Source organism: Agelaius phoeniceus, chromosome 1, assembly GCF_051311805.1.
Source record: "Agelaius phoeniceus isolate bAgePho1 chromosome 1, bAgePho1.hap1, whole genome shotgun sequence".
NCBI lineage: Eukaryota > Metazoa > Chordata > Aves > Passeriformes > Icteridae > Agelaius > Agelaius phoeniceus.
In genome coordinates, this window is record NC_135265.1 from 62,828,107 (window position 1) to 62,853,752 (window position 25,646).

General features: G+C 37.4%; 1 protein-coding gene across 2 annotated transcripts in view; it reads right to left on the reverse strand.

The window, feature by feature from the left end:
- Window positions 1-25,646, reverse strand: part of CDKAL1 (CDKAL1 threonylcarbamoyladenosine tRNA methylthiotransferase) — a 378,544-nt gene that overhangs the window by 132,645 nt on the left and 220,253 nt on the right. For both annotated transcript variants that reach the window (XM_077180180.1, XM_054642274.2), the window contains exon 10: window positions 11,346-11,512. In XM_077180180.1, the coding sequence (XP_077036295.1) occupies window positions 11,346-11,512 (167 nt within the window). The remainder of the gene's footprint in view (window positions 1-11,345; window positions 11,513-25,646) is intronic.

Sequence of the window (25,646 nt, forward strand, 5' to 3'; positions counted from 1 at the left end):
CAACACAAATTATTAACACAAACCAAACACAAGACAGAAACACCTGATGACCCACTGTTTCATTGTCATTCACTTCTAAGTACTGCTGGTGGTCTCAAATTTACCTTCCATAACCAGAAACTCTGAGTGAGCCATTCAGAAGGAAAAAGAATAATGAATTAAACAAAAGCTTTGCACGATTGCATCAGAAATCTGGATAAATCAATCTTCCAAAGTTTGCACTGTTCAGATAGAAATATCACATTCTGACCTGTAGCTTTAAGGCAAGACTGTTCCAGTCTTATCTTTCATCCTCCCTACCACTAAAATAACACTGAAGTTCTTTGCCACATAGGTTTGATCAAATTACAACTACTCTGCACTTAACAGTCATACTTAGTCAATGCTGACAGATTTTCCCATACTACAGATTGCACATAGAATATCAAATTTCATCACTGAATAAAACTATTAGTTAATATCCTAAAGAGTATTTGAAGGACATCACGGGCTAATGCATATTTTTACTTCACCATGTCTCAACATCCTAAGCTTAACATCTATTTCCTGTTGGTTTTTTATAATTATATACATTTATTTTTTTCCTGAAGTGCTCTGCATTACTAGGTATAATTACATATTTCAGTCAGAAAAAAAAAATCAAGAATTTTATTTCCATCTGGAAACAATAAATGAACAACATTTTGAAAGTATATCACTGTGAGAGAAACTTTCTGTCTTTCATCATGACTGAAACGGCTGATTACCTTTTCTTGCTATTCCCTGGAATCTGATAATGTGTCTATGAATGAAGGGATGCGCTACACAAAAATGAAATATCATGTAGGAGCTAAAAGGTCAAAAAGTAGCACAATTTGTTTTAACCCGACTCTACAAAAATAGGCGTCATCTACATTTGGAAAATAACAATGTATGTGAAGCATCCTTTAGGATACTGATCACATATGAAATACTTTTTCCAGTCCTTAGCAGCTGGAGTACATTAGAACACAAAGCACACTACTAGAAAGATTTCTATCTAGTCAGTGTACTTTATCCTAGCAATTACAATACACAAATTTAACCACCTAACCAGAAAATCACACCTACTGTTTGCAATGACACCATGTGCAACCATAGAAAATTGCAGAGACAATAAACATCAATATCTGTGCATCTTTATGTCAGTACCAGCAAGCTGTTCAGACAGCAGTTCTTTCCCCTTACCTAAAGCAGGCAAAAATCCAAGTATTTGAATTCTGTCTTGTGTTTGAGTCATGATAATACGAACAGCTTGCTTGCTAGCAAAAGGATTTTGTCCTCTGCCAGCAGTGAAGCCCAAAGAAATCCTCGTCCATATGGAAACATGACAAAATGGCACTCCCTCAAAACTTCATCCCTTTGTGGCAGATATTACTTTGGGATATGTCACGAGGGGTGTCTGCTGACTGTTGTCTTTCAGAAGCTGAGCGGTGCTACCACCAGCACAGTCTGGATGAAAATCAAGTGGCTGTGGCCCATTTTATAAATTCCTCTGCTGCAGTGCAGCTCAGGAACAGATGTGATCTTGTGATGCAGGCATGGGAATGATGACACAGTTATGATCCAGTCTGGAAAACCCATAGCAGCTTTGTTAAAACGAATGAACAGTGAACTCTCCCCCACTTCCCACCCCCTGTGAGCAATGGGGCTTTAAAAAGCTAAGAACATGTGGGATGTCCCTGAGGACACTGGTTGGAAGGCAGTGCCTCTCCCTCATCTGTGTATGAACCGGGGGAGATATGCTGAAGCCACATGATGGGCAAGCTTAGAGGCAACCCCTACCCCATGTAACATGACATGACATGCTCAGGTCTTTATCCTGTCATTAGGATAAAGGCAGGTCACACTGGAGCAGCTAAAAGCCCATGCAATTCTAACCAATGTAATTTGAAGCTTAAAATCAAATCTTTGGGTTGCCAGATGGAGGGCAAAAATCTGTTTTGCCATATGGGAAAAATGCCTTCTACATTACCAAACAGAAAACTGGTATTAGCTCAGGCCACCCTTGGAAGTGGATATAAACCAGACTGCAAGCTGTGATTTGCTGATAGGAAAACTAGCCGTGAGAGTCATATGCTCAGCCCTAGCTGCTCCCAGCTGTTCTCCTAGGTGTGGGACCTCTCTACTGCTTCCAGCCTCAGAAAACAGACAAACCATGGCTAGCTAAGCAACTTTTTACTTTTTCCTTCCTCACAGCTTAATATGTGTTAAACCTAATCTCTTAAAAAAAAAGAAGGCAAACCATGCCAAAGCAAAATCACCTAATATGCACTGAAGGGCTTGCCACATCTTCCTTTATTAAACAAGAGCACAAGCTAACTCGAGTTCCTGAACAAGAAGTGATGTTCACATAGTATCACAATACAGTAACTGCATTTCACAGTCCAAAGCTTCAGCTGAAATTTTTCACATCTCTTCCCATGAGTCAGTGCACAAAGGAAACACACACCACCAAATACACTAGGTACCTAATTTTGTAAACCTAGGTACCTATTTTTCTAAACACAAAAATAGCAAGAATTCTCCTATTCCATTAACAGGTAGATATGGTTCTTTCTAAGATTATACATGTTATATCCAAGAATAAAAAGAAATTTCTTGCACAGTACCATTTATTCATATTTTTTGACAAAACCAGTAACCCCCAGTACAGACATCTTAAACCTTGGTTCCTGAAATTCTTCACAATGAGCAAGCTGGCTTCCCTATCACAATTTGCTTCCAATATTAAAGCAGACTGACTTTACATTGGGTAAAATGTTATCCATCTCCATTGGGTGGATTGCTTATTACTCAGCCTGTGATGAGCCTTGAGCCCAAGCACATCTGAGTCTCCACCTCACCAAAACAGAGCTGATTCAGTGACACCTTCAGCATGATACCACACTAATTTCTGTGCGCCATGCAGGAAAATGGTTCAGTGCTTTCAAAGATAAGAACTGCTATTGTTGCTGCTGCAGCCATCGTTACAATCTTAAAGAGCCTTTGTGGAGCTTCAGAGTGCTGTTTGTCCAGTTCCAAAAATTGACTCATTTTAAGGTGAAATGTACATTTCATTACTGGTTAAAGCGATGGTTTCATGACTTCAAACCAGCCAACCAAAGAGCTAATACTAATTACTTGTGAAATTATTAATTCTGACATGCAAGAAAATACACCTTTTTTTTTAAATTTTCTCTATGGTCCTCCCTAATTTCTCATCATTAAGCACTCCTCAAATGAAATATTTTTTTCCAGAAGTAAATTAATACTCCTTTTTTCAATATGTATTAGAAACACCTATTGGGAAGGTCCCTAAAAAGTTGATTTATTGCAACAGCACACTGCTATTTTAAATAACTCTCTGTCTCAATCATACTTTATGCTAATAAAACCTTGAAAACTAATTAAAGCGTAGAGAGGCACACACAATAGGCAAGTAGGATTGTCACACTTTTTGTTTTCAGAAAGCTGAATGAGTGAAATGAATTGCTCATTTCATCCATACCATGAATTTGTTCTCCAGCTCAAAAATGAGAATCCCATAGGATAGAAAAGAATTGATGGTTTCTGCTCAGAAGGAAGACATAGAATGAATTGCACCCCTCCAGAGTTCATCTGTACCAAGACGGGGCAGTGCCAGGGAGCCTCTCTATTGTTTCCCTTCATTTCAAACAAGCAAGTACAAGATCTAAAATAGCAACTGCTTTAGCAGGTTCCAGTGGAAGGAAAACACTGGAAGGTTTTAATCAAAACTTAAACCTTTAGGCAAATAGTATCACTTCCTTTTGTGAGCTGACCTAAATTTCATAGTAAAACAGAATAAAAATATTGCAAACCATAACGATGAGATTTATATCATAGAATTCACATTTTTCAGTAACCCCTGCAATTTAACAGAGCTAAACCCATTGAATCCAAGAATGAGAAGAGATTTTACATCTTTTCCATGATTAATAGTGGTACAACAACACAAAGCAAATATTACTGTGCAGTTTTATTGAAGTTTCTAGAACATAATGTATTTTATTTTTCTCATTTTTAAAGAAAATCTTCACCTCAAGAAAATCAACCTTTTTTTTTTTAACAAATGCCAATGCCTAACGAAGCAAGCAGTCTTACTGAAGATTATGTAGATGATGCTGCAAAGCACAGGGAATGTGACAGCTCATCTATCAAAGAAAACAAAAGGGTTTATGCATCTAAACTAACTAGAAGCTTTTGAAACAGCATGGAGAGTAGTTGGTAGAACTTTACTTATTATAATATAAATAACTAGGAAAGTGAGATGCTATTTGTTTAACAATGAATGCAGAAATTTTAAAAGATGGCACAGTTTTTTATGCAAGCTCTAAGTTTGACAATATCTTCTACCTCAATGCCTTGAAGTGCATGGCAACTGATAAAAATCCTATTTTTATTTAGCACAAATGCACTATCCCATATATGCATTTCCCATTCTTTTAACATATTGCTCAATTACTGGTGATTTTTATTTTCTGCTAGTAATTCACCAGAAGCTCCAGCTCCAAAGGACTGCTGGGATGAGACAGTATTGTAAGTAATTGACAGCCTGACACTCAGCACAAGATTGAGTGTGGATCTGTCTGCATTTAAATACTCTTCATTCTCAGTCAGTCTAACGAGCAAGAGCAACATTCATACGAGCAAATCATAATTAAGGTACAACTAATATGCACAGATTTAACTGGTCAAGCAGTGTGCTACTTAATGTTAACCCCTTTTTGCAATACCAGGTTTTATTCACAGATTATTAAATATAGAAGAGCACTAGATGCATGCATAAAATATTCTGTTGTGATAGAAAACTGAATTTTGCATAAATAAAGCCAGTTTTTTATGTATCTCAAAGCATTTTTTCTACTAGTGTTATAAAGAACATGAGCTCCATTCTCAACAACACAAATATTCCCTTCCATGTTGTCTAGAAGGAAACATTTATTGTCCAAAGTTCACAATTTGCTAAGGTTTTTGAGAGAACCCAATATTCACAAATACAGCATAAAACCTTCAGGAAGAGTAAAATGGGTTCTTATTTTGACATTTATTAAGCCAAATCATATTCCACCAGCTGGAAATGAACATGTCACCAGGCATTTACAGACGTTAGGATCTGCTGTGTATGCGATGTTAGAATTCTAGATTAGAGAAAATGGCATGACAAAATGTATCCCAAAGCACAGCAGAGATTCATCCATTTCCCAACTCCATAATATAAAAAAGTACATTGACTCTGGGGTGAGCTCATGTTCCCATGATACTATGTCTTAAGAAGTAATTTAAAGGAAATGTGCTATATGTGAAAACCCCAAAGACAAAGAATGCTTTGAGAGGAAGTAGAGGAGAGACAGACCATTTTAGTACAAAAAAATAAAAAGCAGGAATATAGAGAGTTCGCAAAGATGCACATACAGCTTCCATAGGACAAACAAGCATTTAACATAAAACCAAAGGAAATAGTGAACATCCCTTCAGACCTCACCTTTTATTTTTTTCAGGAGGACAGAGGCAATTGCCCCATCCACCTCCCTTTAGTATCTGAGGTTGCTTTCAATTATACTGCCAGCAAAACAGACACAGTTTGCATAGAGACAACTTTGTAATTACAGCAAGAAAAAGTTGCATGGTCCACCGAGTACAAAACACTGCAAAACTCACAGTAATAAGAAGTCAGGGGCTTAACTATTCATTTATTTAAATGTATGCTGCAGTTTTCATTTTTTCTGGTCAAATCAACAGATTTTAATTGGCACTTTCAAAAGCAGCAGTCTATGAAAATGACAAAAAATAATACTAGAAACAAAGCAAATACATGCCCTAAAGTCCTTTTAATTCTTGAAATTATGCTGCCCTTTTATTTGCCATTGAGGAATGTGTGCATATTATTCCCTTTTTAAATGCATTTCAAATCAGCTTACACTCGAGGTTATTCAAAACTTGAGCTTATGCACAACGCTCAATAATGCTTGGTGCACTCAGAGGAAAAAAAGGACAACAGAGAAAAAAGAAAAGTGAATTAGTAATTTTACTGTAATACTGTAACAATTTCTTATGTGCTGTGTCAGGGCACGTTTGAGGGAGCCATCTGTAGGGTATCAGCTTCAATGAGGTTAAGAAACACAAACACCGAGCTGACACAAAAAATCAAAGCAAAAGAGCAAAGAAATACTACTGCGACTTGTGGTACACTTGGCACACCTTCTGCATTTAAAGGCTCTGCTGCCATGCAGACTCCATCTCAATGGCTGGTGTATCACTCAAATGTCCTGAATTAATAACGGAGATACAGCCCACAGATGGCATATAGTATGGTTTGAGACAGACTCATTTTGACAGGTGACAAAGACGACTACTCATCTAGTCATGTGAAATTAAGCACTTACGGGAATGGCAGGTGTGAACTGCCTCCTTTATACAGATTTGGAAGCATCCTATCACTCACAGAAAGTGCCGTACTAAAATCCCAGACAATTCTGGGATTATGTTAAATCCACAAAGGAGGCAAGTTAAGGCTGAGATGTGAGTCCCTGCCCTTTTACAGTCTGGATGATCTAGAGTCCCTTGTGATTTGGACAGAGCCCTGGATACTTAAAAAGAAAATTAAGTTTCAACCCAAGGAAAAGTGAAATATAGTCTAGGCAAAATCAGTATCTAACACTATGCCATTAACATTGATTTCAAGCTGCTATACACTTCACCTTATTTTTTACTTTTCAGACTAATTCCCATTCATCATTTATCTACTACCATTGCTTTAATGGATTTTTCCCAACCCTCCCTTTCCATCAGTCACTGGAAGTGGATGTTAAACACTGTTTCACCAGAGCACTAGCAAGTAGCTTCATAAAATGACTGGGGATAAAGTGTCTGGAGGTTACCTCTAAAGCAGGGTGTATTCCTTATGTACTTTTACTACATGTTGATACCATGGGGTGATAAAATCTTTGACATCTGGCAGTGTGTGTAACTAGAGCAGTAGCTCTGTGCAAAGACATATGGGCAAGAACACACAGGAAAACCACACACAAATACACTCCTTGCAGGTTTTTCTAGGACTATATAATGGATTCTAACACTAATCTTCTCCTTCACATTATATAAAACAGAAAACACCTGGGGCAAATTATTTTTCCCTGGCCATAGTCCATGTCTGTTTATTAAAATTTTCTTCCATGTAGATAAAATCCCAAGTTTTCCTCAATGTCATGTTGCATTAACATTTTAAGAGAGGACAGACACCGGGCAAGGGTGTGTCTCAAAAATCTTCAGTTTGAGACCAACCTTGAAATAAGCAAGCCATATGCTTCATGCTGTATCCATGCAAACAGACTGCTAAGACCGTGAGAGCACTTTGGAAAATGCAATACTACCTCCATGCCCAGGTTTTCTCCGAGGAAAACTGAGGATGTCTCCTGCAGGTAAACCAAACTCCAACTTCTTTCTCAGTCTTAGTGACACAACCAAGAGTTTGAGTCTCTGGTCTCTCAGTTACTTTGAACACCCCAAATAATCCTCTCTGTCATAACAGCAAACCTCAAGCTGAAGAATTCCTGCCAGGATTTGCTGTGTTCACTTTGATGTGCCCACTGAAAGCAGCAGTGAAATTTTAAAATGCAGTTCCCCATTCTCCCTTCACAGCCATTGGTTCGTTCAGTCTGGGGTGAACTTCGTAGTGGACAAACTAAATTAGCTTCCAAGGAAATCAGAGCAGTAGCCATACTCCAGGTTCACCATGAATGTACTCCATCCAAATAGGTGGAAACAACAGGATTCAAACTAATGGTATGCCTTTGAAACAGCTTTGGATCATGGGTAGTGGGAAAGTTTGATTAAGAGAATTACATTTATTTTGAAGTAAAGAGTCCAAAATGCAGATAAATTGAGATATTTGGTAGCGGCTTCACTACCAAATTCTGTGTTTTCCTCATCTCCTCTTAATACTTCATACTATTCACTAATGTAAGCACAGACATCATCTGTGGCTAAAGAAAATAGCAGATAAAAAATCTAGGACTTTAGATTATACCCTGAATAATTATGACAAAGGCTTTTTGTAATGACATAGGTTAGTATCCAGCCAAAAAACATCTAATATTTTGCATGACTATAAAACATTGCATGGTTCTAAACACATCTTTCTTTTTAGACAAGAAGGCCCGAGTGAATGCAGAATTTCTAATTTGAAAGCACATGTTTGCTTCTCATCCCAAGACTATTCATGCTTCACAAGGCACTGCTACCACCATATTTACTGAATAAAAAACTGAAGTACTAAATTCACAGACCAACAAACAAACACAAGTATAGTAAGGATTTTCATGAAATTAACAGGATTCTCTGAAATTACAAACATCTCCAAGTACAGAATGGCATTTATCTGACAGCAGTACCAGACGGCACTGGTTATGCTATTTTAAATCATATGAAAACTTAAACTGACTCCCTACCTGACACAAACTTGAGTTTGAATGGCCACTGGCCCAGACCTCCAAATCTACCCAGCCTTCCAGCATAAGAGCTTTAATGCCCATTACAAGCACTCACAGCTTTTCTTTGCCCCCTCCTCTGTTCTATTCCTACCACTCCTGACCCAAGGGAAGTTGTCTTCTTCCTCTCCTTGTGCTGGCCTCCATCAGTGGAACAGCAGAGCTGTTGGCTACCACTTCTTAGTGGAGACTATGAAACTGATTCCCAGACACTGAGGCAGATGAAACACTCTCACCTGCAGGTAAACTCCAGTAAATATAGAAGAAAAGTGAATTAATCAAAATTTTTGCTTTTAGGCTGAGTCTCTAGGGAAGCTTTATCCAGATCTCAAAATTAATTTCTACATTTAGAGGACTACTGTTGCTCTATGCCACATATCATTTTGAAAATGAAACAAACCCCTGCCATGCAGTTGCATGTGTACAATTGTATGCCAAAAATGTCTGATTTCTAAAAAAGATACACGATTGGAATGACTTCGTCCTTTGTATTGCATACAAAAAGGGACACAAGATTAATACATTTTCCCAGGTAAATTTTTTTCACAGAAAGCCAAACAACATGACAATCAGAAATATGACTTCTGAAAAAAAATCAGAAATTTCAATTAATAAAAATCAGGAATTTCAATTAATAAAATGCAGCACCTTCTAAAACAATTAATGAAAGATGTCTGCAATGAATAACACATCTTCATATCTTAGGAGATAACAGATCTACATCTGGATTTTATCCTAATCAACTGACATGAGAGTTAATCAGCTTCTCACTTAATTTTGGTTTTTTAAACAAACTACAGTTTTACCCTTTCCTCAACTGGAAAGTTAAAAGCATGTTGCCCATAAAAAGTTTCTTTTGTTTGGTGAAAACGTATACAGGAGACTGCTTACATTCCCCAGTGATCCTTCAGAGAAAAGTCTGGTAAGCTTGGAAGAGGAGATTAAATAGAAATGCAGAAAGCAAAAAAAAAACCAAAACAAGCATTATCACTAATTTAGTTTGACAAATCAGCAAAATTATGTCACAAAATTTCAAGACCAGAAATTCTTGGTCACATGTGAAACACAGAAATGTGATTGAATAATCTTTAGAAAAATCATATAAATTGGAAACTGTATGGAACACTGAAGAGGATGAGCAACAGCAGATGTTGCTACTGCACAAAAAGGCTGCTGCACACAAACACGTGTTCTACACAGCAACATTCAAGACACCCATTTTCAGTAGGCTTCCATGAATTCCTCTGCCTTTGCCATGACACCTAAAGATGCATTTTCAAAGAGATAAGAGTACTTTTCCTAAATGAGTCAGGTAGAAAATAAGTCCTACCTACAGCACCTTCTGGAAAATTTAGAAACAGGAAGACTAGATATCATAAATTTACAGATTTGTGACATGCTCACATTTACTATGATTGAAGGAAAGCAACATTCTTTCCACTTTTCATGGATTATATCAAGGGTGCCCCTTATCTCAGCAGAGCAGTTTGTTATTTACAGCAACTGCTTTTTCTATTTTTTTAAGCTTTGAGAGCACTCACACAATGACCAGCAGGGACAAAAGCAGCAGTCTATGCCAAAACACTTTTAATAATGTGAATGAAAAATGAAAGCAAAGGAACTAACTATGAAAATTGCTAAAAGCTTGATTTGCTTTTGTACAAGATGCTGAAAAATGTTAAAATACAAAAAGAAAAGAAGAAAAGCTTGTGGCAGATATGAGAGTCCCAGACACAATGCAAATTCTCAAAAACACTACTAGACTGCTTCCTAAAGGCTCCTATTCAGAGTGCTGAGTTAAAAGCCTCTCTTAGTGAAGTATATGCTAAACCAAAGAATTAAATAATAACCTAGCAAGTTTCTTGCAACTTTCTGCAGGTCAAATTCTTTAGCTGGTGAAGTGAAAACCTGCTTATTCCTACCAAGATGAGATTCCTCTGGCCCACATGCTTCCACAATAGGCAAAGGTGCAGTTATAGCACTCTGATGAGAAAATACTGTCCTTGACATCTTAAGAAAATATAAGTGCAACTCTTAATGTTACATTATATTTGGGAAAGCAGCATGGATACCAGCTACTTATCTGGGTAGTAAACATGCACATGGTTACAAAATTTACTTTCAACTACATCCTTCCTTCCTTTTTTCCTCCTCTTTACAGTTATGTTTATTCTGTGGACAGTTTCTAGGAATTTCAATAAATTCATTTGGTGACAGAATCCATCAAAATCAACCTACCCTTCAGAAGAAACTCACTTCCTCCTCTGCATGAATAAGCTACACTTCCAAATTCACACTGTTATATACTTCTAATTTCATTGAACTGCTTTGTTACATTTATTTTAAACACAGATATACACTTACCAAGTGTATATCTATTTCTATATCTTATCAAGGAAGTCATAAACACATTAAAAATAGGATAATGAATGCATCATTGAGTGAGACCACTATATAGTGTTTCTGGAAATATTTGTCTGAGGTGCAGCAGGAAGAAAAAATCAATCCCATAGTCCATCACTTGCAAATGACATTTCCTTTAGTTCTTGGAAACACTAGATACACACACAAAGGAACATTACTACAATAAAGTCCTACATGTCAGAGATCTCACTAATATTATAATTCCAAAATTACTTGAGGATCTTATTATCTCAGTAACTTGCTGTGTCAGGCAAATGGCTTTACACTGTTAGTCTAATGTTGTAAATGCATTTTTAAGTCTATTATGTTTTTAAGCTACTGCTTAAAATGAAAGACACTTCACATAAGGTTCCATGCTGACTCACTCAATGAATGTCCATGTTGGCATACAAATGATTCCTTTTCTTCCCTTACCTCCAGATGCTCTAAAATATAGGGAGGGTTTGTCATGCCAAGCCTCAGCATAGCTCCCTCAGGAATAACTTCAACCAGCTTCCACAGAAGCGTGGGGAGGTCTGTGCCAATGTCTCTGCCATAAGCCCCTGTGTCTTCACTGGTCAGCCATATCTCACAAACACCCTCTGTGAATAAAAGAAAGAGATAATTAACAAATCTGTTTTAGAGCTGTTTATTTTATCATACAGCTGCTCACTCTTTTAAATGCAGTATTTCACATGGCTATTATGCAGCCAGACTGGGTATTCAATTGCAAAGGGGAGGGAAGGAGAAGGAAGGCTTATCCCATGGGTAGCAGTGGGTTATTAAGTTCATTTTATGAGCACAAGAGTGCTACAACAATGCTGTAAATTATCATTGCTGTGGAGTGATTAACATTCACAGCCAATGACTAATTCTGTGCTGCCTCTACAGCAAGTCAGACAAGTTTAACACTCTGTTTTATTTTTTGAGTCTAATTCATTAAACACCGCAAGAGACATCACCCAAGCAGAGTTTGCACTAATGGTTATTACAGTAGTTAGCTTATTAACTGGTAAGCTTCCAGTGAGCAAAACCAGCTGTAAAGCACTGTGACTGACATTCCTCCTGAAGTAACTATTAAAATCTTGTATTCTTTTAATTATACAATTAGCAATGCAATATTAAGGTTGCATTGAAAAGGTTAGTGACCACTGCATGACTGAGTGATAATATGGGAAAACCTGTTTCCTGGCAGTTAATGCTTCATTTTCCATCACTCAGAGCCTTAGGAAGTAGTGCATTTGATTTTTATTGTAAATAGCAACTTCAAACACTGATATTTGGTAATAATATCCTCCTACCCAAAGAGAGAAAGATTGTACCACCCTTTAACAATAGTTGAAAGCACTGAGGTTTCATGCAGCCACTTCTGCCGGCCTGCCCAGCTTTCATCCTTTTTTGCAATACAATCCCTCCATCCTTCCTTACCACCCCAAAGCAAGAAATAAACCATCAAAAACAGGGTGTCTGTGAAGAAAACACCTGTGATTTACAGCAAGATAAGATACCATTAACTCAGTGAAGAGATAAACTTCTAAAACCAGTCATGAACTGGTAAAAGAAATTATCAAACACTAGAAGGTGCATAATTCATAAAAGCACACTTTGGGCCAGCAGAGAATATATCAGAAAATGTAAATGTTTATGTTACAAATTTATACTCAAATGAGGAAAACTTAAGCACATACACCAACTTTAATCACATAAAAAGCAATAAACCTAGAAACCAAATGTTTTACAAAATGTAAATCCAAGACTGCTACTCCTAAATTCACACTGCAACAATAATGGCAGAGAGCAAGCCATGCTGAGCATCAAAGTTAATCCTGTTGGCACAGAAACGTTTTCAAGGTAATTTATTACTTAGAATGAAAAACACTTTACAAGTTAAGGTTAACTGGAAAACTTCTTACTTTTTAAGTTTTGCTTCAAGAATAGGTTAGTGAGGGAGATGTACAATTTGTATCTTGAGAGAAGTCTGGTGTAAAGCATTCCTGAAGTAGTAAGTGCTCTTTGGTCGACCATTTGCAGTCACAAGTTTGTAGTCACACTCAAACTGAGCTCCCTGTGCAGAATCTGCCTGCAGGACACAATTACACTGTGGATTTCAGTGCACTTGCTAATGTTTTTGGAATTCATCTCACCACAGGCAGTACCCACCATGAAACATACTCTTGGGTTTGCTGCCTGCCCTACATTTTCCTGAAACACATGAAGAAAGAAGTGAATTTTATATGCTGTATGTTAACAAAGAAGAGAAATGTAAGGAATCTAAATGATTGATAAGGTCCTGTTTTGTTTAGTTTGGGTTTCTCTATATGATTCTCCAACAGCCATAGGAGCACTACAAAACTTATTGATTGGTTGAGTTTCTACTGTAACAGAGTAATTCTCATTTGCAAGCTTTCAATCTAAAGAGTTGCATGGGGTTTGAGTTGGATTTCCTTTTTCTTTTTTTTCATGAAAATGGCTAATGGAATACTGCCTCACAGTTGCCAAATGAACGCTAAGGAAAAAAAAAATAAATCACTGTCTAGGAATGGAAATAACATTCTGGTGGAAAACAACAGCGAGCTTTTAAAGCTGCATAGGTGGGGACCATTAGCCCCCTGGTGGGCTGAAACTTCAAATTAAATCACAAGAAGAGGAAGCAGCTGTAATAGTAAATCAGCAACAGCAGGAATAACTGTCTCATCTGCTCTCCGATCAGGGTGTTGAACAACAAGCAATGGGAATAATGCATGCTGAGAAATCCAAGGATGTAGTCTTATTACCGGGGGCAGGGAGGTGCAGGGAGGGGGAAGAGCACCTGTATTTTAGGAAAAAGTTCATTTCTCAGTTTCAGGTTGACAAAATGGATCTTCAAATACCGAAAGCTACTGTGAGTGATAAATATTTACAAGGAGGATCATTAGGATAAATCAACTTTGTACATAACTGTGTGAAAGAGGTTTTGAGTGGACTGATTTTAGGCCATTTTTTTTTAGTCCTTTGTATACCCAGATTAGGAGCCTAAACTTACACCAGGTAAGAAGAGAAAACAATAGACCTCTCAAACAGTATTAATGAAATCAGTCAACACCTCTCATTTTCAGTCCACCCAGCTCCCCTCCAAACTCCAGCCTTCCACAGGAACCTGTTTAAATCCACTGTCTAATCACATACATAATATTTTTCCTTTCTTTTGCAGTGAACCTCATTCAATCATTCACCACTCTGTTACTGGGCAATTTTGGTGCTAATAAAGGCAAGCTGATTTTGTAAACAAGAAAATCAATCCAAACAGGAGGCTTCAGATGTGGAAACTCAGAGCATTTGTTACAGTATTAAGGCCAATTATCCCTATATCCAAGTAATTACAAGTCTGCCTTTGGTCACAGCTCATGGTTTTTTCTCACTCTGCCATCACTATCCAGCACAAAAGAGAAACCTTAAGAGTTGGCCTCTGATCTGCTGTAACTGGAGATTACGGAGAATGAAAAATGTTGGAAAAAGAACAGGTTCCAAGCAAATGAAGAAAGTTCGGAGCCTATTCCTTCTCACATGTCTCAATATAAAGAATACTCCTGCAGATTATCTGATACAGGTTTTAATTTCATTTCTGTGGGGTAAGCAGTCCTTATCATGAAGGAGATAAGAAATCTGACATCTATCACTTTTACAAAATATGTGCGTTCCTGGTTTAGAAACCACTTGAAATTATTAATTTCTTTTCTAAAAAACTTCTAGCATTTTTATTTTGCTTTATCTTCACGTCACTATTGTAAACACTGTTTTTGGCAGTACCAAACGTCCTTTAAACTGAAGAGAAGTGTACTCCATCAGAAAAATTCATTTATTTCAATCTACAGAAAGATCTGAAGATGTTAAAATACTGGACACCAATCCCAGTGAAATTCTCACATTTGATAACTGACTGTACAAATTAAATACAATACCCAAATCCTCATGATTTTTCTTCTCCTTCCTTCCTTGTTCCTTCTCTTTCCTGGCAGATTTTTTAATGTGAACCAGAGTGGCTTTTCCAACAGCACAATTCTCTGCAGGCTGCTTCAGTGGGAGGCCCCTGACTCTGACCTTCTCAGTAGCCCGCATATGCTTATCAACAACTGCCTGACCTCCTGGTGATTCCTTCTCCAACAGTGAATTCTTATGGCAGCCTGCAGTGCTGCACAGACCACAGAAATACCTCTCCCAGTGGTTGAGAAATTGAAAGACCATCTGCCAAGGGGAGACCTTACATAAACGTCTGTGTCTTGCAGACTTGAGGACAGTCAATCTGACCATTCCTGATCACAACCTTAGAAACATTTAAAAACAGAAAAATCATGGTCAAAGATGAAGGCTTAGAAGACAACAAATTCATTGTTCAGAATGAGCTTAGCCTACTTTATTTTCTCTTCAATTATTTGAGTTTTTCCTTATTTATTCAGCATGGATTTTACAGGAACCATTTACATACTTGATGCAGAGCATTGTGCTAGATTACTTTGCTGAATCAAAGCCTTAACTGGGAAATTGTGAAGAACTATGCAAATAGCAGAACACTGTACCAATCTGGATATAATGCAAGTTTAAACAGAAACTGAGATTTGGAGGATTCAGTTTCCTCCTGTAATTCTGAAATACTCTGCAAGGATTGATTCAGCGTCATCCAAGTGTCCTATTAAGACAGTTCAACCACATGGATCCGCACTGAAGCATCCCATTGCAGGGGCTTCGCTGAAAGAGAAAATCAAACTGGGAACAACTCACTGGTGCTAAGGGGGATTTGGAAGGATTCATTTCCAGTTCACCAAGAGACCCTTACTCTGATTTCATCTGAATGTCTACAGGGCTTCTGGAAGACAGAAAGAATGGATCTGGACACAGTCCTATACAAGCCCTAGTTATTCAGTAACTCACGCCAAACTGTCATAATTTGAGAATACAGGATTCTTGCATTCTGGCAAGCAGATGATACAAGTAGACTGAAGTAAAAAAGACAGGTCTAAGTTCATGGCTGCTGAAAGAGGCAAACTGTCAGGCTATGACCTAAAGGATCAATGCTTTTTCTGTATTTTGTGAAGTGCAGGTTCAGCACCATATTGTACAGATAAATGCATGGCTGCAGTTCTGCTCACGACGCACTATGTACAAACTGTCTCACAGCCTGTTTCTAGAGGATCTTTATTAATGCTCAAAACTATTTCCTCTTTTTAAAAGACCTATTTTTTTACCCTTCTGGACAGTCTTAAGGACATGGAAGATGGTTGTACACTCCTATTTTCTTTATGCTTGCCACAAACAGGAGAACAAGATCTGAACAACATCATGAATGTGGGCTGACCTACTACAATTGCAGCTGTGTTCTGAGTATTTCCAAGGACAGCAATACCACAGCCACTGTGGGCTATCTGTTCCAATATTTGATCAGCCTAAGAGTAAAAAGTTTTTATTTTCACCTAATTGCAATTTGCTGTGTTCCAACTTGTCCAACTTGTTAACTATCATCCTACCTCTGCAAGACCTGTCTGACTTCAAGACAGTCCAGCTCTGTCTTCTCTCAACTGTCCCATTAGGCCATTGCAAACAGCAATAACTCCTCTTAGCTTTCTTTTCACAAATCCATTTCTTGTCTATTATGTGCTCCATCCTCCTGATCATTGCAATGTCCCTCTGCTGAATTGCTGCATTGTGTCAGCCTTGTCCTGAGGCACCCAAAAGTGGACAGAGCACTCTCTCTGTGATGTCTCACAATTGCCAAATCCAAGGTACCAGTCGCTCCCCTGGGGCCTGTGGCTGCATTCTCCAACAGCAGCTGGGGCACAGCTGGCAAATGCAGAGGGGTTCCACTGCTGACTCATGTGCACCAGCTTTCCCAGAGGAACTCCAAAGGCTACAAAGCTGCTTCCCAGACAGTCAGCTCTCCACATCCATAGTGCAGCATTTGGTAGCATCCATAGTGCAGCATTTCATCCCAGATTCGGGACATTTTACCTGCCTTTGCTAAACTTCATGAAGTTACACTAAGTCCATTTCTCCAGGCAGTTGAGGTCTCTTGCAATATTACCTGTACCCTCCAGCCAGTCAAGTATTCCCCTAATTTGAGTATCATCTCCCAGATTTCACTTTGTTACAAAAGACATGAAACACTGGCTGCAAAATACCCTTAGTACCTGCCATCTAGACCTTATACCACTCTGGGATTGCCACTCTGGGAACCTGGCAGTCCAATAAATTCCTTTCCCTTCTCACCATCCAGTATTTCAATCTATACTTCACCACTCTAAGAACATTAAGAACTATGCTGAAATTATAGATGAATTAAAGGTAAACAAAACCAAACTACACCTAAACAAAACAGAAAACCCCAAAAGGAAACAAAAAATCCAATTCCACAAAACAAAACAAACAAAAAAAACCCCAACATCCTCCTCCGCCCCCCCCCAAAAAAAACCCCAAACCAACCCACCCCAAAACACCTCAACTCCACTGCTTTTCTACCCTCCACAAAGCCACACATCCCATCTGAAAAGTCACTCAGGCCTGTCACATGGTTTGCTGTTGGTAATCCTATGCCAAGTGTTCCCAAGCACACTCTGGCCCTTCCTGTGCCAGGACATGGCTTCTAGGAGTGTCTGCCCCATCCAGGGTAAGGTTCAACTGCCCTGTAGTTCCCCAGTCCTCCTGTCTTGCTCTTTCTGGTGGGCAGGGTGACACTACCCCCTCTTCCAGTCATCAGGAATCTCCCCTGGTTGTAATGTCCTTTGAGGGATGAGAAGGAACAGCCTCATAATGACTTCAGCCAGCACTCTCGGTACACTTGGATGCTTCTCACGGCAGGATTACTTCTATTACTTCTGCATGTCAGTCTGCAGGTACAAAAATTAGAGCTGTGTTTTGCAAGTGCCAAGCTCAGTACAAGCCTTTAAAGCAGTTGTGGTTTCTACTACCCACAGGATGACACATATATTAGAGTGCTTAGGAAATGAACACAGTAACTTTTATGGTCTACATATTTTTGAGAACAAATGTTTGGAAACTAATACAAAGTGGCATACAGACCAAGTTATACTGACTGAGATCATTCCACCTATGTAGGAATAATGTGTTATTTTAGAAGTAGAACACTGAACAGTATCACTTTGGAAGATTCTGCTTGGCTGTGTTGTCTACCACACTTAGTAATAAAATTAAAGGCATTTTTTCTTTCTCCTTGCCAAAATACTTCAGTAAATGTTTACTCTAACAAATTATTAAAGTTATCATGTATTTATATAAAAATGCTATACATTAGTATATATCCATGGTAGGAAATTCTTAGACCCACTGAAGCCATAACAGGAACTTGATTTAAAGGATCATTTACTACAGACATGACATAGATACTTACAACAAATTCCTGATCCTGCAAACTAATGCAAAAAAGTTTGGGCTATATTCACAAACTGCAAAATAGAAAAATTAATTGCACCTTGGCCCCTCTTAACTCTTCCAGCTATTGCTTTTTCAAAACTATGAAACATATTTTGGATTTTGGTTAGATTAAGTTATATTTTCAATAAGTAAAATGCACTGTCTTTCACACAGTAAGTTGCAACCAGAGCTTAAATGAACTTTGATGGAAAAGAGCTGAAGAAATACATTATCAAGCACAATACAAATTAGTTCAGGAAACAGCGTGGCTCTACTTCATTAAAAATGCGCTAATAAATTTTTTTAAATGTACATTTTATACATCTTTCCCCTCCAAGTGCATTCATTTTTTTTTATTTTATGTAATTTACAAAATCTAATCAGAACTGAACCACAGGGAAAAAAACACCAAAACAATGAGCATTAGGAACAAGAACTTTTTCTAATTACTTTTAAGTTAGAATAACAAAACACTGTGGTATTGCAAAAATTTAAAACTGCCCCCATCCTCTCCAATGCCACAACATATGCATATACTTCTGCTAACACACTCCACACCAATTTTTAGGGTTACTTTGGAGATTTTACAAGAACAAGTGCACACTGAAACTAGCCATCTACTCCTTAGTAACACCAAAGTAAGATTTAGGTAATGATCCTCTACCATCTGCTTTCTATTTAGATGTGAAGTCTGATAGAAGAACCTAATAACCACATGACTTATAGCAGCTTTCTATTTTATCTTCTGTGCTTAACAAAGTGGAAGCTGTAAATGCATTTATTCCAAATTTTACTTTTCCAAAGTCATGCATCTGAGAAATGAAACTGATGAAACCATTTAGAATATGAGTTCACTGAATTTGCTTATTTATCTAAATCCATCACATAAAAATCTCAAAACCAGAACTGCTCCTTCTGCTTTGCCATCAAGGCATTTACAAAGGAAGTTCACTACCTGTGACTGTTGTAGGGATTAGCAGTTCTACAATTTGTATCATAGTTTATTTTACTCACTTCTGCTATATTGATAAGCAAAGTATTTTTATAGGAGGAGTTTTTTGAAACTAAGGAACAAGAAAGGTTGTAACAGTACCAAAAGTTTCATTTAAATTATTCCTCCTTCCTATGGCATTAAAAATAAAAGTTTGAGAGTTCTCGATAAAAAGCATGCAGCAGATAAAGCCAACTAATCATTAAATACCAAAGAAAGCATAAAAGGTTTTTCTCTCCCACAAAGCAAACTCTTGTCCTTGCTTACAAAAGAGGTCATTCTACCCCTATAGGGCCCTCTGTTCCTAACAGCTCACTCCTAGAGCACAAACCAGCAGCCCTGTCTCGCTCGTTTTGTAGCTGCAGTGTGAAAGCAGAGGGGAGAGGAAGGAGGGGAAGCAAAGGGAACAGGATAATAGGTCACTTGCTGCTGCAAACAGCATGATAGCTAATCTTATTATGAGTCCAGCTCCATTCTGCTAGAACAAGGGAGACTCAAAGGGGCGTGAAGACAGTCAGGCCGCTGAAGTTTGCTCAGTGCCAACACTGCAGCATTATGCATCTTGCTTTCAAGGAGGATTAATGATACCATACATCATGATGATAAATTGGGGTTTGTAGCCAGTTTGAAGAGAAAGGGGAGGAAAAGATTTTTTTTTTTAAATGGAGGGAAAAGTGCATAGCTGAATTTCATGAGTTAGTCCTATTTTTCAGGCTGAGGAAATCATTCTTTAAGAGAGAGGTCAGTGTTTTTTCTATTGGTCACCTGCCTGTGACCCTCCCATTTCCAGGCATGTGTGTTATGTACACAATCGCCTGTTTTGAAGGTTAGCTCTTGCACAAATGAAAGAATGAAAAAAATAAATCCACTTAATCATTACACTTGCCAGCTGAAAAGAGATAAAACTAAAATTTGCCATTCCAAATACAGACATCCTCCAAGAATTCCTTTGGTTTTCAGAGAGAGCGGACATCTACTGCCTGAGTTAACAGAGTAAAAGTCTCGTGTATTAATTATCAGGGACATAATTGCCTGATGTAAATTAGTTCTTTGCTAAACCAATAACATTATTCAAGGAGCAGGTTCAATGATAAGCAATGGTACCTACAGGAAGAAAATAAAGCATAAAGGACTGAGCAAATAGGGAATAGATTTGCAAGAAGAGACTTAAACACAAAGGAAAGCAATTTCAGAAAACATAGACAAGGCATGAGTTTAGAATTGTTCTGCAGCCCTGTACACAGCATATAGAAATACAGGTTCCTGAAGCATGGAATTATTGCTCTCTACTCTGTACCTCACAAACACACTCCGTAAAATATTGATATGCTCGTGTTGTCCTGGTACTACAGGCAGGCAGAGAATATTCGACCCTCCACCAGAAGGGTCAGTCCAGCACCCTGCACAAATACTCTTCAGTTACTGAAAGACATAGAGCAAAATTTCCATAAACTTAAAAACTGAAGAAACAAAACCTATTATTGCTATGCCTATTGTCAAAACACAAATGAAAAACCTGCATTGAGCTCTGAATTCAAAATGAGGTATACGAGAAATCTTGTTTATGACTTTGGAATTCATTGGGAAAAAGAGAGTAACGTGCCACTCATTATAACATACGCTTGCTGTTTTAAACCCCAAACATGGGCTATCGTTCTGCTGTAGATGAATATCAGATGCAAAGGGTCACAAACTGCACAAATTCAAGGAAATGGTCACGAGCTGTAGGCATATTACAGGATGCAGTGCTAATTAATGGAGGCTTTTTACTGAGTATCCATCTCTGTAGTGCTAATGAGTTTGGATTAATTTAAACAACATGTTTTCATGGAAACTGATTAATTCTTGGGAAGTAGCATGGCATACCAAGTTTCAATCATTAAAAATGTTTGTAGCCAAGCTAAATAACTCTTTGAATCTGAGTTTATCATTATATAAACTTCTACAGAAGGAGAATGACTTAAAACTTCTACAACAGGAGCTTGCACACAAGCTGCCAGGGTGTGTTGGAAGTATTTGACATGGAGCATCATCCTCCACAGAGCATTCTTCTGCTCAAATTTCTTGCATTTTAAAGAGCTAAATCCTGTAGTCCTATTTAATTCAATTTTTTTTTTACTTTTACTTTTTAAAATAGGAACAGCAAGAGGAGAAAGAAAACACATTTTAGGTATTTAGAGATGATATTTTAAAAATTAGCTGAAAATTAGTTGAAATAAGGTGGGTTACAGTAAAATGTCAACATTTCAAAAATGTAATCAAAGAAAGGAGATAGTTTATGTCTTTCTTTGACTGAAAAGTTAACAAAAATGAATAAATAATCCTTATTCTGTGACATATACCAGGATTAGGCGAGACATCTTTTAAAACCTTTCATGTTCTAATCACAAAAGAACCCTAGAATTCAGAATAGAGTGCTCTCATAAGGGACAAATAAAAAGGTGTTAAATGCTTTGTTTCACACTAAGTTATGAGCCAAGACATAATACTGTAAACCTCGAATGGCAATACAGAATACAGAAATACTTTAATAAAGACAGGCTTGTTTTACTTTGTTTTTCATCATTTCCTCAATATATCACTGTAATTTTATGTGGAAATACTGAATCTGAGGGAAAAGACTGATTTAAATTACAAGCATTCTTAGTATAAAGTATGAAAATAGCTCAAGAATCTGTCAAACTGATGCATCCTAGAAAACAACAAAGCAGGGAAAAGCATCAGCATGTTCAAGGGCAAGGTGGTCAGCTAAACATGGAATGCACTTAGGGGATTCCAGTTCCATAAGCCAGCAATACAGAGGGGTAAATACCATTTCTGGGGTAGACAATCCTTATCTAAAGTTACCTTCTCTCAGCAGCATAGATAATACCATCCATTCATTACAGCCTGTATCTACAGGTAAGCCAAGCTTGCTGCACCTGGTGCATGTGTCCTTTTCTGCTTTTCTGGGCTTGTTTTGTTTGTTTGTTCTGTTTCTTTAAATGAGAAAAATAATTGCTAGGAAAACAGGCATTACAAATTAGGAAGTCTGCAGACAGAAATAACATCGTAGTCCCCTGATTTCTGTCAAACGCCTCTTTTAATGTTCACTGTTACTTAAAATATTTTCTCAAATGAAGTGTATTGTCTCTGCAACTCTAAATGAGTCAGTTTAACCAAAAAAGGAGAATGCTTGCATTGCACTAGTAACACACCTTCCCCCATTCTAAATCACAAAGTTCTTTAATTATATCCACTGAATTACCACAGAGCACTCAAAGCCTTTTTGGTGTGTAGCCACCTTAAAATAATTTATTTTAAGTATTCAATGATAGACCACCAAAATATATCATCAGCAGAATGCAATTAAAATGTGTTGGAGATGTCCACAGAGAGGTCAAATAGAAATCTTTCAAGGGCTTTGAAGGATATTAATGTATTTTTCTCAAACAGATTAATGCTCATAAAGGACTCAATCTAAACAATAATTTACCTTTTGATGAATTTATTATATGTCAACATAGGAACATGAATTAAATCTAAATAAAGAGAGATGAGCTTCTTTCCATGAACCTTTAACAAAAAATATTGAGAGTGAAATTACTTAGTCTTTTAAAGACTAGAATTCAAACAAGGTCCTAGTCACTCAGAAAAGGTTTATTATTCCATCTATTAGAAAACACCACTAAACAGATGACACTAGGAAAGAGCCCCTTAAAAAATATTATTGAAATAATCTAAGAACATCCATTTGTTAAAGACTTTTTTATTAAACACTTGGTAACACAAGTCTACAAGTGTTCCACAAGTTTACCTTTGTCTTCATTTAAAATTTTCTGAAATGTGTTCCTCAGGCTTGTTTCTAACACCTTTAGAGCCTATATTCAGCTCTAAAAGACACAACCCAGCAATTAAACTTGAGGAGAAAAATTATAAAGGTATCAAACTTTGCAAATCTTAGAACTGCTGTTCAGCTGCATTAACTGTTAGAAATGAATGTGTACTTGATTTAGGAAGGAGAGGAGCAGGGAGAAAAGGCCAGGTTCCAAAGCCTGGCTGAGGTGCTCACACGGCTACAGGGACATGTCCCTGGGAAAGGAACATGCAGAACATCCCAGGGGTTATAGGGCATGTGCTGCAGTTTGTGCTCCTGGCCTTGGCCACTGCATACCAGAAGTTTCTATGGGCAGGGGAAAATTATGTTGAAGAAAAACTCTTCCAGGCAGCACCAGTTCTGCCAGTTAGTATGGATATGCTAAGAAGTTGTATTAAAATGTAAAATATTCAGCCTTTCAACACTTTGAGCAACATTACCACAGCATATTGATGATTAATCCATGTAATTGTTGGATTGCAATCAAGCTTCAGAATTCCACAACTACATTATTTTTAGAGGAACTTAAAGAATAATTTTCTTTCAGAACCCTATGAGCCTTGAAAATAATTCAAACCCAAAATTTCTAGAGGAATCATAAATCAAACACAAATGCCATTCCAAAATGTTTCTCATTTTTTCTGAAAGAAATATGATCCAACAAATAAAGGAGTGCTTTTATTGCATATGTTTATGTTTTCCAGTAATGATAGATGGGATATTTTGCAGAACAGTTTTACTAAAAATGCAAAATGCATATCACTAAGTTGCATAAAGAAATAAAATACAGACAACATCCTACAAAGTCATCAAATATCCAACCCAAAGTACAACCAAAAAATTAAAATGTGTACTATAAAATACTCTGCCCTGCGGCAGAAGAAACTTGCTGCATGTTCATACACCATTTGTCACTTCTACATATGCCATAGGCTTTAGCAATGCCAGAAAAAAGAAGAAACCTAACGAAAGGTCTGGTTTTAGTCTGTTTCAGAAATGGGGAAAATGTCATTTCTTAAATAGCATATCTTGATTGTTAATAATTTCTTTTTAAGAACATGAACTTCAGCCTTGGGTCACGTGCTGCAATATCCAAATAATCTTATAAAGAGCTTATAGTAACTCTTAATTTGTAGCATAAGACATCTTTTTGTCCCTGCGGAACACTAACAACAATTTGGCTGCAACTTATATTGTGTTATATACCTTTATAGATGTTTTTTAATGAACAGAAACAATTGCTTAAAAGACATGGGAATAAAGTGGCTTTGTGAGTTTACCATATTTTCAGAAAGATTCCTTCTAATATTTCCTCTCTCCTGTCTCCAACCTCTGAAAATAATGAGAGCAATCACCTTTTTCAACCACTTACCTCAAACAAAAATTAAAAGGATGCCATAAATCCTAAATACAGATCACAGAATACAGTGAAACATATAAGCATAAACCCTAAAGTGATGCACAGGATGAAAACACTTCCATGAAACCTACAGAGAAGCTCTAGACACACATGTAGTGTATCTCAGCTCAGATACTGTTTGAGACTCAGCCATGGGAAAGAAGCTTTTCAAGACTGAGTGTGAACACATGAATGCAAACACAAATTGGAGAAATGAGCAAAACTGGCTGTATTCAATAACACCAGAGTCTTAACTACAGATTGGCACAGAAAAATAAACTAAAACCTCTTAAAAGAAAATGTTCAAAAGAAATGCATTCCTTTCCTCCAGCTGAACAAAATATCCAGTCATCTTGGGATTACTATGAAGTTTTCCCTCATTTGTTTAGGTTTAGAGTTACTATTCAAACAGGAGTTTTGATGCCACTCTTACTTATGAAATATTAGTTTGAATCAATCAGAGTGGGTTTTAGGAATAAAGAAGAATGGACAACATTCAGCTTTATTTTTTTAAAAAACAACTTCTCTTTTGCTTTTACTGTGAATTGAGTTAGTAGATGCCAATACTGTTAAGTGAATCTCCCTACTCAAGTCTCCAATGTGGATTCAGATTTCTTAAGCTTGTATTTAAGAAATATAGCTTTAATCAGGATACCTAAGAAAAAAAAGGCTTCCATGATCATGTTGTGCATGTATCATTCTATTGCAGTGACTTCTGAATTCATTGACCAATTTCTATGAAATTGGGCAGAAAAATAGTATTCTCAACAACAGTAAGTTTCCACAAGTTTAATGAACAACAGTAACCAGCCAGAGAAGCATTCCCCAAGCATTTGTCCCACTTCAAGGGAAAGCAGGCAGGACTGACTCTCAGTTTATTTGGGTATAGCCACCAGCCTGGAATATCACACATGGAAAAAAGGGGGGTTCATACTGGTTGAGAAGTCTATCATCATCACAAGGCACCAAACTTTAGAAAGCAGGCTGTATCACACCACAAAAAAGCTGGTCTTCAAAAAATATCTCAAGCATTGCATAAATAAAAGTACAGATTAATGAGATTTTGCAACTTGTAATTATAATTATTTGTGC